This window comes from Sturnus vulgaris, unplaced genomic scaffold, assembly GCF_052056855.1.
Source record: "Sturnus vulgaris isolate bStuVul1 unplaced genomic scaffold, bStuVul1.hap1 Scaffold_141, whole genome shotgun sequence".
Taxonomy (NCBI): Eukaryota; Metazoa; Chordata; class Aves; order Passeriformes; family Sturnidae; genus Sturnus; species Sturnus vulgaris.
Window position 1 is genome coordinate 315,662 of NW_028276063.1, and position 18,427 is coordinate 334,088.

An 18,427-nucleotide genomic window follows, 5' to 3' on the forward strand; every position below is an offset into this window, starting at 1 on the left:
TCCTCAAGAGTCTTCCAACGCATTCTCTGGTGGTGTTCCTGCATTCTTTCCCTGTGGACAAATCTCTCTCTCACACTCATTAAAAGTCGCTCCCAGAGGGAAAGGAGACCTGTCTCCCTTACAAATACCTGGTCCACACCTGGGTCCTGGGTCAAGGCTCCCAAATTCCTTGCCTCAGTACTGTCCAGTTGCACACCTGTACCCATAAGGTCCCAGACCCGCAGTAACCAGGTTGTAAAAGCCTCACGGCCCCGTCGTACAATGTCTTTTCGCAGGTTATGGAGACTCTCGTATGACAGGGACTCGGTGATGATCTCAACTTCTGGCTCCCCTGCTGGTTGTGAGGGGCCCCCTTCCTGACCCTTATTATCTAGGTGCCTTGTTTTCATCTTAGACTTCCTAGTTTCCACAGGGGCAACTGCTGCTGGCTGTGAGTGCCCTTGCAGTTCAGCTGGAACCTGGACAGATGTAACATCTGTGGGTCCCACTGCTGCACCATCAGAGTCTCCCCCTTTAGGGCAGGGGGAGGGTTTCTCACCAGATGGGGAGAAGTACTCCTTCAGCATCTGCCTCATCTCACGTATCTCCTTCGCTAGCACCCCCACCCATTCTGGGTGGTTCCTTTCCCAGGTGGGCTGTGGGGCAGGGTCAAACTCTGGGGTAATATCCCTAGTCTCTGGAACAGGGTCAGGCTCTGGGGAAACATCCCTAGTCTCTGGGACAGGATCAGGCTCCGGGGTAACATCACTAATCCCTGGGGTAGGTATCAGGGTTGTTATCCAAGTCAATCTCCCCTTATCTCTGAATGTTAGATAGAACAGGTTTAACAGGGATATAAGCAACACTAGCCACAATATAATGTCATTAGCATTTAAAGCGGATTGGAACCCCTTGAAGACTGGTGGGGTGAACTTCAAAAACCGTGTAATGGGTTGGGAGAAAATTTCACCTGCTGCCACTTCCTCACAGTAAGTACCATTATTGAAGTAGCCCCAGAAACACACACTTAAGAGTGTGATAGCTCTGAATCCATGTGGCCATCTTCCAGAGAAAATTAAAAATACATTAATTCCTCAACTGATCAACCCACAAAATGAACTGGATAATAGCCACAGTAACCTTGGTTATGAGTCTCATGTTTAAAAAAGGGCTTGCAAATGGGAGATATAGCAGTGACCACATGGAGGCCAATCCAGGGTAAGCTGGACAGCATGGTATCACCTACCACAAGCTTGGTTAATTCAAGAACTGTTATGCCCTTTTCTACCTCTCTCTCAATGCCCTCAGGCAATGCCCCACGTTCTGGGAGCCAAAATCTGTCTTGGTTTGAAAGGTGAGAATACCTTTCCTGAGATGCAGAGTGCAACCTCCTCCCTTCTAATTATTTTAGTTTCAAATCAGAGGCCTTCAGGCAGGAGATATGGGGAAAGGAGTAACAGTTCTTTACTGATATCTAACAAGGCAGAAAACAACAACAGCTATAAAAATTGCCAACAGAACAGTCTAGCTCCGCTCCAGTCCCTTCTGGCCGCAGGCCGTCTCCCTGCACTGTTACTGGTGCTGTGGGGGCAGGGCAGGTCCCGCGCAGTTGAAGAGGGCTGGGTGATGGCGGCCGCGGCCCAGGGGTGAGAGGGGATGGGGAAAGTTACTCCCCCCTCACGGTGTCGGTCGTGGTGCTCAGCAGAGTGTCCGGAGGTAGTAGGGTGAGCTAGGAGACCAGCAGAGCGATGTCCAACGGCAGGGAACGTGGATCTCAGCGCTGGGATGGCAGGGGAGATGCCAGAGCGGAGCCGGGACATCTTCCTCTCACTCCATGAGCCAAGCGAGAACAAGAGCCCACCCCAGACCCCTCTCCCACCTTTTCCTTTTCCAGTCTCCCCACATCCCCCCACCCCCTGCAAGAGAAGACCATAGCTACTAAGGTGTAGCCACAAATACTTAGCATAACAATGGGAGAAATTCCACAGAAAGAAAAGGGAACAATTCAACCTCCAACAAACATGACACCCTGTCAGTCAGGGTGTTGGTAGCAGTCCGTATAAATGGTGGCTGCATCCTCCTGGATGACAGATGTGGTTCAGTTGAAGCACTGCTCCTGTAGAAGGTGCAGTTTTCCTCCAAAGGTGCAGTGATAATGTGGAAAGCTCCGATTTTTCCTCTGGGATCCAGTGGAAAAAGGCTGTCCTGGTGTTCCAAATCTCAGTTTTTATTTAGGTAGGAAAGGCTTGGCTCCTGCCCCTGGCTGGAGCATCTCCCCATGGGTTAACAGAATTTTATCAGTCATGCAGTGGGACCCAATGGGATGATGTAATTTTATCAGTCATACAGTAGGACTCAATGGCCCATTAACAGAAGATATCCTTCTGGAGGAAGGATGGGTTGTGGAAAAAATAAAGATGACTGCTCCACCTGGTTTTAACAGATGGCCCATTAGCAGAGAATATCTCCCACAGAGATAAGGATCACTGTACCAGCTGGTTTCAACAGATGGTGATAGAATACACACCTCGGGTCACATCCTGCATTGCAACCCAAGACATTGTCCACCCCTTATTCTATTACCATCTGCATAATGAAACCCTACACACAGTTCTCACTTAAGATTAGGTTTCCCTGGTACACAATGGACTTCTCCATCTTTCTGCATTTCCCACCAAGTGTAACCAGGTCCTTGGGCAAAGCCCACGGATGGGTCTGTCCTTGCCTGAGGTGGGACTAATCCAAACAGTCTTTCTTAAAATACCTTTCATGTGTGCCACAGGGACTTTATCTCCATCCACTGTGTGCAAGGGTTCAGACTGGGCAGGACCAGCTCGATTGATGGACCCTTGGGTGTTGACCATCCAGGTGGCCTTTGCTAAGTTCGTTTCCCACTTCTTGAAGGTTCCTCCGCCAAGTGCCTTTAGGGTAGTCTTGAGCAGTCTATTGCACTGTTCAACTCTCCTGGCAGCTGGCGCGTGGTAGGGCGTATGATATATCCATTCCATGCCATGTTCTCTGGCCCAGGTATTGAAAAGGCCGTTCTTGAAATGGGTCCCATTGTCAGACTCAATTCTCTCAGGGGGTATTGCCGTTCTCCTTCACCTTCACCCCTTCTCTGCTCCTGCTTCCTGCTGCCGCTCCGCCTCTTCCTCCCTCCCTCCTCCTCCTCCCCCGTTCCGAGCCCCGAACTGGAAGGGGATGGGGCAAGGAAAGGGCGGGAACTGTGAGGGGAAAGGGGCGGTGCCAAGGAAAGGGTGGGAACTGTGAGGGGAATAATCGCCAGTCCTGAAGGGGCGTGTTTTAGCCTAAAATCACAAAAAAAGCCTCAAATGCAGCCTAAATCTACCAGGTTTGGCCTAAAATCAGTCATGGGGGCCTGAAATCCACACAATGGGCTCTAAAATTACCAAAATAGGCCTAATTTTCACTAAAAGGGGCCTAAAATCCACCTTTAAACCGATCAGGGTTGGCCTAAAAACAGCCAAAAACCTTAAAATCTACTCTATATCCTCATGGTTTTGCCTGAAGTCAGCGAAATGGGGTTAAAATCGAACCAAAGGGTCTAAATTTGCCCAAACTAGTTTAAAATCCACAGGAAATGGTCCAAAATCACTCTTCAATCTCCCAAATGTGTGTAAAATGTACCTTAAAATTGCCTGGTTTTTCCTAAAATCACCAAAATGGGCCTAAAATCCATCCTAGAACCCACCTGGTTTTGCCTAAAATCACCCAAAGGAGGCTAAACACACCTAAACTGGCCTGAAACTCACCCAAGGGGACCCAAAATCACCTTAAAATTAGACCCCTGGGTCTCTTAGGCTTCATGCCAGCTGTTCAGTGTCCTATTTAGGCACCCAAAATTCCCCCTGCAAGTTCCCACATTTGGACCTAAAATTCACAAATATTCCCTATGGAGATTCCAAAAATTTCCCATAGAGATCCCAAAGCTCCAGTGTTTGGACCCAAGTTTATCTACAGGGAACCCTAAATTCCCAAAAGATTCCTACGGGATCCTCTAAATTCCATTTGAGGACCGCAAAATTTCAAAAATTCCCAATAGAGACCTAAAAATTCCCATGTTTGGACCCAAAATTAAAAAAACCTCCCGGTGGAGACCCCACAGTTCTCACAATTCTCAATATAGGCCCAAAAATTCCCAACAGACACTACAAAATTCCCTTTAATCACCCCAACGTTTCCTTATGGGGAGCCCAAAGTTCCCAAGAGACCGACATATTTCCTTTAAGGACCCCAAAATTCCCAAAAATTCTCAATAGGAGCCACAGAATTCCCTACAGGAACCCAAAGAATTCCCTGGACAGAGCACAAAATTCCCCTATAGAGACCCTGAAACCCCCCTGGACCCTACAGATCCCCTATAGACCTCCCAGACCCCTTTTAGGAACCTCCCAGAGTCCCCCAAATCCCCTATAGACAAACACAAATCCCTATACAGATCCCCAGTTCCCTACAGATCCCCTATAGACCTCCCAGACCCCATTTAGGGATGCCCCAGAGCTCCTCAAATCCCCTACAGACAAGCCCAAATCCCCTATAAAGTCCCCCAGAATACCCCCAGGGCTGTAAAACCTTCACCAGCAGTCTATAGATGCCGTATAGATCTATCAATCATCCATAAGGGACCCCCCCAGAAACCCCAAGTCCTCTATTAGCAAGCCCAAATCCTCTATAGAAATCCTCAGACTCCCCCCCCAGTCCCCTATAGATCCCCCCAGCCCCACCGTAGCTCTCGGACATGCTGAAGCCGGGCAGGCAGACAGGGAGCAAAGATGGCGGCGCCCGGAAGGCACCTCCGAGTGTTCTGAGCATGCGCGAGAGGAACGCGCCCTGAGATGGGCGGGGCTTGGAGGGGAAAGGGGCGTGGTGAACACAGGGGCTTGGTCGGAAAGAAAGGGGCGGGGCTAAATATAGACAGGAGCTGTGAATAGAAAGGGGTGGGGACAAGAAAAGGGCAGGAACTGTGAGGGGAAAGGGGTGGGGTCAAGGAATGGGAGGGAATTGTGAGGGGAAAGGAGCGGGGCCAAAGACCCGCATGGTCCTGAAAGGCCTGGTTTGACCTAAAATCACCCAGAAAAGGGCCTCAAATCCAGCTTAAATTCATCAGATGTGGCTAAAATAAGCCAATGCGGCCTCAACTCCACACAAAGGGAGTCTAAAACCATACTAAATAAAACTAAAATCCAGCCTAAATGTTCCTGCCCTTGAAGGCAAAGCTCTTCAGAAGGGGCCAAATGACAAGTGCAGCACGATCTTACAGGGACATTTCACTGCCAGCCTTCCTAACTTCACCCATGGCTGTTGGAGCTCCTGCACTGGGAATTAAATCAGGGGAGGGTCTTTGGTGGGAGCTGACCTGGTTCAAGAGACACCCTGAGACAGAAACAGAGCAGGCAGAGAGAGGCAGGAGAGAAAGGAGGACACAAACACAATCAGCTGAGAAGGTGCCACTGAAAACAGAACAGGAACTGACTGAAAGGGAATGGGACAGAAATCAGGAATTGTGAAACTTTTTTTTACTATCAAATCCATCCCAGCCAGCCAGCCCCACACAATCTTGATCCCACTGCTCCAAATTTGGATCCCATTTCTCCCAATCTCCTTCCAACCCCTTCTCACCCTGGCAGCTGCGGAATCCAGTAAGGTTCCTGGGGGACTGACTTGTTTTCAGGATCCCCTTTGCAGTTGGATTGAGCCCTTTTGGATTAAATTGAGGTGCTTTCAGCGGGATTTGAGAAGTTTTGAGGTGACAAATTGATCTTTTTCAGCTTTTGGAGTGAAAAGAGATGGAGAAGAGAGAAAAATTAAGGCCAAAACAAAAGGACAACCAGCCAGGTGTCTTGCCAACATGGATCCCAGAGAATGTGGGTCACCAGGGCTCTGCCTACTGTGGCTCCTCCATTGGGGGATGGAGCTGGAGCAGGGCACAAAGCTCCTCCTGCACTCGGGGCGCTAGCAGGGCTTCCCTTAGTGGTGCTTCTGTTGGTGTTTGAACAAGCCTGATCTCTGGGTGAAGCTCTTCCCACACTCCCCACACTTGTAGGGCCTCTCCCCAGTGTGGATGCGCCGGTGGGTGACGAGGGTGGATTTGTCCCTGAAGCCCTTCCCGCAGTCAGGACACTCGTGGGGCCTCTCCCCAGTGTGGATGCGCCGGTGGGTGATGAGCTGGGAGTTTTGCCTGAAGCCCTTCCCGCAGTCAAAGCACTGGAAAGGCCTCTCCTCCGTGTGTGTCTGGTAGTGCTGGTGGAGTTGTGAGCTGGAGGGAAACCTCTTCCCACACTTGGAACACTCGTAGGGCCTGTGCCCAGTGTGGATACTTTGGTGGCTGATCAGACCAGAACGCTGCCTGAAGTCCTTCCCACACTCCCCACACTTGTATGGCCTTTTCCCAGTGTGGATGTTCTGGTGGTCGATCAATTTGGCACGCTCAATGAAGCTCTTCCCACACTCCTCACACTTGTAGGGCCTCTCCCCAGTGTGGATCCTCTGGTGGCGGATCAGGGTGGCACTGTCCCTGAAGCTCTTCTCACATTCCTCACACTTGTGGGACTTTTCCCCAGTGTGGATGCGACGGTGGGTGATGAGGCTGGAGTTGTGCATGAAGCCCTTCCCGCAGTCAGGGCAGTGGAAGGGCCTCTGACCCTTGTGAATCTTCTGGTGCCGGAGGAGCTTGGAGCTGCTCGGAAACGTCTTCCCACACTCAGAACACTCACAGGGACTGTCCCCAGTGTGGATCTTTTGGTGCTGATGCATCTGGGAGGCGATTCTGAATCCCTTCCCACACTCAGAACACTCATAGGGCTTCTCCCCAGTGTGGATCGTCTGGTGCCGGAGCAATTCAGAGCTGAGTATGAATCCCTTCCCACACTCCCCACATTTGTAGGGGCGTTCTCCAGTGTGGATCATCTTGTGCCGGACCAGGCTAGCTCTGACGCTGAATCTCTTCCCACACTCCCCACACTTGTAGGGTCGTTCCCCAGTGTGGATCCTCTGGTGGTAGATCAGCTGGGAGCTGACTCTGAATCCCTTCCCACACTTCCCACATTCGTAGGGCCTCTCCCCAGTGTGGATCCTCTGGTGCTGGGTCAGGTGGGATCTCTGGCTGAATCTATCCCCACACTCGCCACACTCATAGGGCTTCTCCCCAGTGTGGATCCTCTGGTGATAGATCAGGAGGCACCTGAATCTGAAGCTCATCCCACACTCTGAGCACTTGTGGGGCTTCTTCCCATCACGAAGCTGCTCATTGACCACCAGCTCCGAGCTCTGGCTCCATCTCCGGATGCCCCCCCGGCCCAGGCTGGGACTTTCCTCCTCAGATCCCCGCCATCTGCGTTTGCAGCCCCTCCTCGTGCGGGATCTCCGCGGCTTTTCCTCCCCGTTGCATTCCTGCGCCGTGGAGCCGCTCCAAACGGCCTCTTCCACAAGGTTCTGCCGCGGGGATTTGTCCTCCCTGCTCTCCGTGCTCAGCTCCTTGTCTGGGGCAGGAAGGACAAGCAGAGGATGGGATTTGCCTCCGTGCCAGAGGGAAGGGGAAGGAGATCCCCCCAGCGCGTCCCCACAGGACAGCGTCAGCAGCGGGGTTGTCCTGCAGCCGGGGGCCGTGCTGGGCTGGGAGATGGAGCAGGACAGAGGGGAAAAGGGGCACTGACTTCCTCCTCACCTGCCTGCGGATCCTGGGACATCTTCCTCTTCCTCACAGCCTCCTCCTCCTCCATCGCAGCCAAGGGTTCGGAATGGGAAATCCTGGTTTGGGGAAAAACAAGGGATGAGCACGTTGTGTTGTGGGTTCCTCCTGCCCAACTCCATCTCTAGAAGTCCCCGAGCATCTGGGGTCCATAAAAACCTCCCAAACACCAACATTCAGCCCTGAAAATGCCTCCCAGCAGTTCCTGGGAATGGTACCTCTCCTTTGGTGTTTGGGGGTTCCCCCCAGTCCCAGCTGCTGGGGGTCACGCTTGTATTGGGGGTCCCCCATCTACTCGGTCCCCGCCCTCTCCAGGCTGCTGGGAGTCCCAGGAATCCAAAAAGCTCCCCACACATCCGTCTCCCCATTTAGGGATGCTGGGGGTTTTGGGGTCCCTTCTCCCCTTATTCTCTGCTTTGGGGTGCAGGGGAATCAAGGAGTCCTCCCTGCCCCTCTCCAGGCTGTTGAGGGTCCCAAAATCGCGGCGCTTCCCCCTCTCTGGGCTCTCCACTTTGGGGTCCTGGGGGACACAGGGCTCTGCTCCTCCAGACTCCCGGGGTTCCCTGATGTCCTGGTATTGCCCCTCTCCACTCTCCCCACTCTGGGGGTCCCCAGGTTCCCCCCTCTGGCTCTCCCTCGTGGTCTCGCAGCCCCTGGCTCTGGGCTGGAGGTGACGGTGCCCAACTCGGGCAGACACAACCCCCACTGCAGGGGAGACCCCACATCCCCCTGCTCTCTACCAGGGCTCTGCTGCCACAGCCACCAGGACACCCTAAAAACACCTCCTGGGGACCCACCAGTGTCCCCTCAAGGGGCATTTTCTGCTCAGCTTTGGAGTTCTGCATTCTCCAAACATCCCTTCAAAATAAACCCAACCCAGGGACCCCCTGGGATACCTGGGCCGAGCTCCCCCTCCCCGGTCACCTGCGGGGGCGATGGTCCCATGGATGGGGGACCTATGAATTCAGGGAGCGCTCGACCTCCTTCCTCCTCCTCCTTTTCTTGATCCTCCTTTGTCTTTCCTCTTCCATCCCTCCTCCTCCTCCTCCCTAACTCTCCCTCCTTCCCCTGCTTCCATCCCTTCTCGCTCTCCTCCTTCATCCCTCCTCTTCCAACCCTCCTCCTCCTCCCCCAGGAGCACCGACACCCTCGGGGCCGTTCCCGAAGCCCTCGCAGCCCGCGGGAGGAGCGGGGATGGAGTCGGGACAGGTCGGGATGGGCAGCGCGGGGCTCTCGGCTGCTCCCACCCTCTGGGGCCGGGGGGAACCTTACTGGGGATACTGGGAACCACTGGGAATGACTACGAGCATGCTGAGAGCAACTGGGATATACTGGGAGTGTCTGTGACCTTACTGGAGTGACTGGAACCACACTGGGAACAGCTGGGACCATGCTGGGGAGAACTGGGAACACACTGGGGGATACTGGGGAGTCAGAGGGAGATACTACTCTATACTGGGAGCAACTGGGCATGACTGGGACCATGCTGGGAGGGACTGGGATCATCTATGGAGTGATTGAGACTATGCTAGGGGCAACTGGGAGCAACTAGGATCACACTGGGTTGAACTGGGAAAAACTGCAACCGTGCTCAGATGGACTGGGATCATACTGGATCACACTGGCAGCAACTGGGACTGCACTGAGGGTGACTGGGAGAGGCTGTGAGCAACTGGGATCAGTCTGGAAGCAGCTGAGGACAACTGGGAGTGACTGGGAACCTGCTGGCGGCAACTGGGATACACTGGGAGAGACTGAAACCACAGTGAGGGGAAATGGGAGCAACTGGAACCACACTGGATGATAATGGGAGCAGCTGTGCCCATTCCAGAGTCATACTGGGATCCTACTGGAACTAGCTGGAATCATACTGGGAGTGACTGCAATAGTACTGGGAATATCCAAGAATGACTGGGATCATACTGCAAGCAGACTGGGAGTGACAGGAAAAGTGCTGGCCACAACTGGAACCATAGTGGGAGTGACTGGGGGACACTGGTCTCAGACTGGGAGTAACAGGGAATCACTCTGGGCATGACTGGGAGGATCTTGGAGTGACTATGGTCATACTGGGCATGACTGGAACCACACTGGGGGGGACTGGGTGCAACGGTTCATACTGGGAGAGACTGGAACCATACAGAGTGACTACGGGTCCTACTGGGATCATCCTGGGAGCCACTGGGATTACAGGGAGTGGGAATGGAACCTTACTGGGAGCAACTGGGCCCATGGTGGGAGGAAAATGTGGACACATTGGGAGCAAGTAGGATCAACTGGTAGGTACTGGAATCATGCTGAGGGGACTGAGGCCATAGCAGGGATCATACTGGGAGCAACTGGGAGTATGGGCAACTGACAGAAATTGGGATCACGCTGGAGACAACTGTGAGTAACTGGGAAAGACTGGAATCATTCTGAGCGAACTGGAACCTTACTGGGGCAACTGGGATATAATGGGAGTGACTGGAACCATACTGGGGGGACTGGAACCACACTGGGAACAGCTGGGGACAGCTGGTGCCATACTGGGGAGACTGGAACCACACTGGGGGACACTGGGAGATAGCGGAACAATGCTGAGAGAGACTGGGGCTATTCTAGGCATCATCCTGGTAGGAACTGGGAACAACTGAAACTGTTCTGGCAGCAACTGGGATCATACTGGGATCACAGTGACAGCACCTGGGTACATGCTGGGTGAGACTGGGATCACATCAAGGGTGACTGGAATCATACTGGGATGGAGTGGGAGTGGCTGTGAACAACTGGAAACATGCTGGAAGCAGCTGGGAAGAAGTGAGAGTGACTGGCACAATGCTGGGGGTGACTGGGATATACTGGGAGAGACAGGCAGGCACAGGGATTATACTGGAGGCTACTGGGGTCATGCTGGCATTGACAGGGACCAACTGGGATCACACTGGGGGCCACTGGCATCAGACTGGGAGTAACTGGAATTAGACTGCAAGTGACGGGGATCATACTAGGATCATACTGGGAGTGTCTACAGTCATACTGGGATTAGAGTGGGTGTGGCTGGACCCTGACTGGGGGTTACTGGGAGCTACCGGGCCCAAGCTGGAAGCACACTGTGCACACACTGACAGGAACTGGGATCAAACTGCGAGCAAGTGATCCATTCTTAGGTAACTGAGAGTGCCTGGGAATGACGACGAGATTGTTCAGCGTAAGTGGGATATACTGGGAGAGTCTGAAACCATAGGGGTGATGACCGGGAGCAATCGAGAATCTGCTGAGGGAAAAAAACTGAAACCATTCTGGGTAAACTGGGGGCAAGTCTGAGTGACTGGGACCCAGCTGGCAGAGACTGGCATCATAATGGACTCAGAATGGGATCACACAAGGAGTGACTGGGACTGTGCTAGGGGCAACTTCAGAACTGGGAACACCCTGGACCAAAGTGGGAGGGACTGGGAGCAACTGGGGCCATGCTGGGGCAAATTGTATCATAATCGGGAATGCCTGGAAGTGACTGAGCCAATCCTGGGAGTGCCGAGGAAACTGGAACCACACGGGGAGAGCAACTGGGCTCATACTGGGAGCAGCCACTCCCGGCTCCCGCACCCCCGAACCCCTTTCCCGGCCATGCCGCCCCTCCAGCCCCAGCACCCCCCGCCGGGGTCCCGGCAGTCCCAGGGGGTCCCCCCCTCTCGGGCTCCCCGCTGTGCCCTTCTGGGGCTCTCCTGTCTCTGGGCTCCCGCTCAGGGAAGCCGCGGCTCTCCCGGGGCTCCCCCAAACCGGTGTCCCCCCGCCGATCCCGCCGATCCCGCCGCTCCCCACGTGGCCCCGGCACAGCTCGCAGGGCCCGGCCCGGGAAGCCCAACCCCCACCGCGGGGGGACCCGCATCCCCCCGGGCCCTGCCGGCACCCACCGGGACCCCCAAAAACACCTCCCGGGGACCCCCCGATGTCCCCCCGAGGGCCATCTGCGCCTCTGCAGCCCTGCAACATCCAAATTTCCCCCCCAAAAAACCCCAAACCCAGGGATACCCCGGGATATTCGGGGCGAGCTCCCCCTCCCCGGGCACCTGCGGGATGGGGGGCGATGGTCCCGGGGGGCTGCGAGTTCAGGGAGCTCCGGGGTCGCGCGCTTGACTCTGCTCCTGCTTCCTGCTGCCGCTCCGCCTCTTCTTCCCTCCCTCCTCCTCCTCCCCCGTTCCGAGCCCCGAACTGGGAGGGGATGGGGCAAGGGCGGGAACTGTGAGGGGAAAGGGGCGGGGTCAAGAAAAGGGCGGGAACTGTGAGGGGAAGGGGGCGGGGTCAAGGAAAGGGCGGGAACTGTGAGTGGAAGGGGCGGGGCCAAGGAAAGGGCGGGAACTGTGAGGGGAATGGGGCGGGGCCAAGGGGCTGCGCGGTTTTAAAAGGCTTTGGTTCGGCCTAACATCACCAAAAAAAGCCTCAAATGCATCCTAAATCTACCAAGATTGGTCTATAATCACCAAAATACGGTCTCATATCAAGCTAAATCCTTCACGTTGGGCCTAAAATCACCCAAATGCCTTAAAATCTATCCTCTACCCACAGAGTTCGGCCTGAAATCATCAAAATGGGGTTATAATCCAACTAATGTCTGTAAAATTGCTGAAAGTGCTTTAAAACCCTCATAAAATTGCCCAAAATCATTCTTCAATCTCCCAAATGGGTATATAATTCATTCTGAATGTGCTTGGTTTCGACTCAAATCACCCAAAGGGACCTAAACACACTCAAACTGTCCTGAAATCAATCCAACGAGACCTAAAATCACCATAAAAGGGCTTGGTTCCACCTACAATTACCCAAAGAGGCTGAAAATCCAACCAAATGGGCCAAAAATCATCAAAGAAAAAGAGGCCAAAATCACCAGTGCTCTGTTAAGGTCCTCCCGTATGGGCCTAAAATCATCCAAAGGGAACTAAAATCGGGACTAAAACTGCCCAGTTTGGCCTAAAATCATCCAAACAGGCCCAGCTTCTCTGGGACCACGATCAAGACTGAGAGCAGCACCAGAACTGGCACTGGGACCAAGCCTGAGACCAACTCCGACACTGGGACCAGCACCGGGAGAGATCCAGGGTCGAGATTGAGACCAGGACCAAAATCAGCACCAGGAGCGCTCCAGGACTGCTCCAAGACTGAGACCCAGACCAGCACCGGGACAGAGACCGACACCGGCAGCGCTCCGGGATCTCCGCGTTCACTCTGGGGAGTTTTGGCTGCGCCCCCGCACGGGACTGGGCAGGACTGGGAGGGACCCCTGGGTGGGGCGGGACAGCCTCGGTTCCCATCGTTCTGGTGCAGCCATCCCGGTCCATATGGTCCCAGTCCATGAGATCCCAGTTTGTACAATCTCAGTCCATGTGATCCCAGTCTGTACAATCCCAGTCCACGTGATCCCAGTCTGTACAATCCCAGTCCATGTGATCCCAGTCTGTACAATCCCAGCCCATGTGATCCCAGTCTGTACAATCCCAGTCCATGTGATCCCAGTTTGTACAATCCCAGTCTGTTTGGACCTGATCCATCTGGTCCCAGTCTGTGCAGTCCCAGTCTGGAGGATCCCAGTCCATGTCATCCCAGCCCCCATGATCCCAGTCTGCATGGTCCTGCATGGCTCACACTGCCAGGGTCTGGAATTCCAATTCCCAATCAAGCAAAGATGTTCCTCCCTCTACTGGTTTTGGTTCCTGAATCTGAGATTTCCCAGCCAACACACCCATTTTTTTCACATCTTTATCATCCCGACCCTGTTTCCCTTCCCTTTCCCAATCCCATTTCCATTCCCATTCTCATTCCCAATCCTGATCCCTTTCCCAATCATGTGCCCTTTTTCCTTTCCCCTTCCTGATCTCATTCCCAATCCCAATCCTGTTCCCATTCCTGATCCCCTTCCTGATCATGTTCCCATTCGCAATCCTGTTCCTGTTCCCCTTCTCAATTCCATTCCCATTCCCAATCCTGTTCCTTTTCCTGATCCCCTTCCCAATCCCAATCTTGTTCCCCTTCCTGATCCCATTCCCAATCCTGTTCCCAATCCCAATCTCGTTCCCATTCCCAAATCCTGTTCCTGTTCCCATTCCCAATCCCGATCCTGTTCCCCTTCCCATTCCTGATCCCATTCCCATTCCCAATCCTGTTCCCAGTCCCATTCCTGATCTCGTTCCCATTTCCAATCCCTATCCCATTCCCATTGCCAATCTCATTCCCATTCCCATTTCCCTTTCCCAATCCCTGCCTTGTTCCCATTCCCAATCCTGTTCCCATTCCTGTTCCAAATCCCGTTCCCGACCCCACCACTGTTTCCAGGGAATTGTTTTGATCTCAACCTCCAGCCCAAATCCTGGGGTGTCAAAAAACCCCCTGATCCCCAAATCCTGAGGTGTAAAACACCCCTGACCCCAAATTTTAGGATCAAACCCCCCCAGACCCCAAACCCCAAACTTTGGCATCAAACCCCTCCAGTCCCCAAACTCTTGAGTTGGAAATATTTGAGGTGTCCAATCCCTCGATTCCAAAGTTTGGGGTTAAACCCTCCGATCCCCAAATTCTGGGGTCAAAATCCCCAAATCCCAAACCCTGGGGCGTCAAAACCCCCCACATCCCAAATTCTGTGGTCAAAACCCCTCTGATCCCCATATTCTGGGGTCAAAACCCCCCAAATCCCAAACCCTGAGGTGTCAAACACCCCAAATCCCAAATTTTAGGATCAAACCTTCCCCATCCCCAAACTTTGGGATCAAACCCTCCAGACCACAAACTCCCCCCATAAACCACTCCAGCCCTGGGGGGCACAGCAGGGCTCATTTGGGATTGATTTGGGATTTATTTGAGGAGGAGTTTGGGGTTACTGAGGGATTTTCAGGAGGATTCTTGAGGTTTCTGAGGGATTTTGGTGTTTTCTGAAGGATTTTGAAGGGGATTTTTGGGGTTTTCTGAGGGATTTTTGAGGGATTTGGAGAATTTCCAGCAAGGATTTCAGGGAGTTCCAAGAGGGATTTTGGGGGTTCTGAGGGATTTTAGGAGGGATTTGGGGGATTCTGGGGGATTTGGGAGGCATTTTCTCAGGGATTTTGGGGGGATTTAGGAGGAATTTGGGGGATTTTCAAGAGAGATTTTGGGGTTTTCTGAAAGATCTGGGGAGGTTCCAGAGGGCATTTTGGTGTTTCTGAGGGATTTGGAGTTTTCTGAGGGATATTTGGAGGATTTCCAGCAAGGATTTGGGGAGTTCTAGGAGGCATTTTGGGGTTTTCTGTAGGATTTGGGGAGGTTCCAGAAGGAATTTGGGCCTTTCTGAGGGATTTCGAGAAGGACTTGGGGTTTTCTGAGGAATTTTGGGTTGTCCGAGGGATTTCTGGGGGATTTGGGGCATTCCCAGGAGGGATATGGGAGTTCCTGAAAGGTTTTTGGGGGATTTTCAGGATTTCTGGGAGGCATTTTGGGGTTTTCCAGCAGGGATTTTGGTTTTTTCCAGCAGGGATTTGGGGAGGTTCCAGAAGAAATTTTGGGGTTTCTAAGGGATTTGGGGAAATTCAGAGGAATTACGGGGGATTTGGGGGATTTCTGGCAGGGATTTGGAGCATTTCCAGGAGGCATTTGGGGTTTTCTGAGGGATTTCTGGGGGATTTGGGGCATTTCCCATCGGAGGGATTTTGGAGCTTTCTGATGGATTTTGGGAGGTTCCAGAGGAATTTAGGGGGGATTTGGGGGATACTTGAGGCCAAATTTTGGTGGGTTTTTTTCCCAAAATTCTTGGTTTTCCCCCCAAACCTCAGTATTCCCTCACCAGATCTGTGTCTCATCATGGGTTTGTTGTAGAGGGGGAAACCTTGGAGTTTACCTGGTTGGATTTTGGCGTTATTTGAGGCTGCATTTTGGGGTTTTTTCTCAGGAATTTAGGATATTTCCAAGAATTTCAGTTTTTTCCCCAAATCCCAGTATTTTCCCCCAAATTTCTGTCTCACCACAGGCTTGTTGTAGAGGGGGAAGCCTTGGGGTTTTTCCCACTTTGATTTGAGAATGATTCCAGGGGATTTGTTTTTTTTTTTTCCAGAGCAATTCAATTTGGGGTTTTTTTCCAAATTTGGGGATTTTTTTCCCCAAATCCTGGAATTTTCTCCCAAATTTCTCTCACCATGGGCTTGTATGACAAGGGAAGGGAAAGCTTTGGAATGTTGCTGGTTGGATTTTGGGGATATTTCAGGCTGCATTTTGGGGTTTTCTTCCCCAGGATTTTGGTTTTTTTCTCAGAGTTCCACAGTTTTTTCCCCAAAACCCCAGTACTTCCCCCCGGATTTTGCTCTCACCATGGGTTTGTCACAGAAGGGGAAGCTCTCGGGGGTTCCAGGGTGGATTTTAGGGATATTTGAGGCTGGAATTGAGTATTTTTACCCAGGATTTTGGGGTTTTTACCAGAATTCCACAGGTTTTTTTCCCAAAATTCCCATTTTTTCCCCTAAAATCTCAGCATTTCCCCCCAGATCCGTGTCTCACCATGGGTTTGTTGTAGAAGGGGAAGCCTTGCATGGAGCGCAGGGCATTGGTGGCACTGCTCATCTCCTTGAAGATGACGAAGGCCTGGCCCCACATGTGTGGACACACACATTTAGAGGGCCAGGAAAATTACAGCTTGAGAATTCTTTCTCAGGCCTGGACTTCTCCTGCCTCTCAGCTCCATTCCTAGGCTGATAAGCTGGTCTAGCTTCAGCTAGGGAGGAACTCTCCCAGGACAATAATCTGGTCAAGACAGAATGAAATCTGGTCAAAACAGAATGGAATTCACAATAAAGATTAACACCTGGTGTTTTTCTCGTGGGACACATCCTGAGGTACAGTTTCATGGATGTTTTTCTAAAGTATCCAATGAGCTCCTGTCCTGTCTTAGCTCCACGTAACATACTTTAAATACGGGTTGTCTGTTCAATAAAGTCGCCCTTTTTTCCCTAAAGAGGCCCTTGTGTGTTGCTGTTCTTGCTGTCTCTCCCTCTCTCTCTCTCTCTCTCTAGCACAGTAACCACACGCATGCGGAGACTGCGTGACACCAAAATGTCCAAAACCTGCCCAAACTGGGAGAAAATGGCGTACAGGGACTTCTTCAGCTCTGGGGACACAGAGGGACAGGTGACAATGGGTATAGCACAGGGACAATGGCGACAGGGACAGCTCCAGCTCTGGGGACAGTGACAAGGACAGGTGACAACGGGGACAGACACAAGGACAGGTGACAATGGGGACAGACCCCCCAGCCCCCCCTCACCATCCTTCTTGATCTTCTCGTTGAGGTTGTTGATGTAGATGGTGTGGTTGGGGCGGGGCTCCTGCACCGCCATGGCCGCGACCTCTGTGGGGACAGGGACCCTCTGTGGGGACAGGGACCCTCTGTGGGGACGGGGGGAATAGGGACAGGGACCCTCTGTGGGGACGGGGGGGGGATAGGGACAGGGACCCTCTGTGGGGACAGGGACCCTCTGTGGGGAAAGGGTGGAGACAGGGACAGGGACTCCTCTGTGGGAACAGTGGGGATTTAGGGAACCCTTCACCCCCGGGACCCCCAAATCCACCCCAGACCCACCTAAACCCTCTCAATTACCCTCAGACTCCTCACAGATCCCCCCATAATTTACCCCAGACCCACCTGAGACCCCCCCTCAAACCCATCTGAGACCCCCAAAATCCCCTGAGACTCACCTGAGATCCCCCAAAATCCCCTCAGACTCCCCCAAACCCCCCAGACCCACCTGGGAAACCCCCAGACTCTCCCAGTTCCTCACATAACCCCCTCAAAATCCCCTCAGACCTCCCTAAAAACCCTCCAGACCCTTTCAAGCTCACCCCAAAGCCCCTCAGACCCCCCATTCTCACCTCAGACCCTCCTACTTCCCCTCAGTCTCCCCCGAAAATCCCCTCAAAATCCCCTCCAAAATTCCGTAAAAACCCCACGAAATCCCCCACTTCTCCTAAAACCCACCGCAGGGTCCCTCATTTCCCCCCAGTTCCCTCCAAAGTCCCCAAGCTCCCCCAGACCTACCTCAGACCACTCAATTCCCCTCAGATCCCCCCAAATCCACCTCAGACCCCGCAAAAATCCCTCAAACCCCCCAGTTCCCCCCAAATCCATCCCAGACAACTCAGTTCCTCTCATACCCCTCTCAAACCACTCCAAATCCCCCTCAATTCCCCTCAACCCCCCCCCAATCCTCCCATTTCCCTCCAAAACCTCCATAAATGCACTCCAGACCCCTCAATTCCCCTCAAACCCCTCAATTCCCCTCAGATTCCCCCAACCCTCCCCATTTCCCCCCATTCCCACCTCAGATACCCGCATTTCCCCCAAAGTCTCCCCAAACGTACCCCAGTCCTCTCAAGTCCCCTGTAAATTCCCCCATTTCCCCCCGGGCCCCACCTCAGCTCCCCCCAAAGCCTCCCCACACGCACCTCAGACCCCTCAATTCCCCCCAAACCCCCTCATTTTCCCCATTCCCCCTCCTTAGCCGCCCCAAACGCACCTGAGACCCCTCAATTCCTCTCAAACCCCTCAATTCCCTTCAGATTCTCCCCTAAATTCCCCAAATTCCCCCATTTCCCCACCTCAGTGCCCTCCTCCGCTCTCCCCTCACGCTCTCCCGCCGCCGCCTCCGCCCAGCCAATAGCAGCGCGCCTCTCCCAGAATCAACCAATCAGAACGCTTCTCCCCTCAGCAATGCCCGCCTCACCCGCGCCGCTCCACCCAATCAGAGGCCA

General features: G+C 53.2%; 1 protein-coding gene across 11 annotated transcripts; it reads right to left on the bottom strand.

The window, feature by feature from the left end:
* Positions 1–1,119: 1,119 nt before the first annotated feature.
* Positions 1,120–18,333, bottom strand: LOC148219380 (uncharacterized). 11 transcript variants are annotated; one of them, XM_088157619.1, is made up of 5 exons: positions 18,275–18,323; positions 16,944–17,027; positions 16,181–16,423; positions 7,664–7,746; positions 1,120–7,478 (listed from the first exon to the last, which is right to left on the bottom strand). In XM_088157619.1, the coding sequence occupies exons 3-5, from the start codon at positions 16,225–16,227 to the stop codon at positions 5,968–5,970; spliced, it is 1,641 nt and encodes a 546-aa protein (XP_088013745.1). In that variant the 5' UTR covers positions 16,228–16,423; positions 16,944–17,027; positions 18,275–18,323; the 3' UTR covers positions 1,120–5,967. The 11 variants fall into 11 exon arrangements, with proteins under 11 accessions (XP_088013745.1, XP_088013742.1, XP_088013741.1 ...); XM_088157616.1 differs by having other exon boundaries at positions 16,181–16,787; XM_088157615.1 differs by lacking the exon at positions 18,275–18,323 and adding an exon at positions 18,193–18,243 and having other exon boundaries at positions 16,181–16,787.
* Between the last annotated feature and the right edge of the window lie 94 nt (positions 18,334–18,427).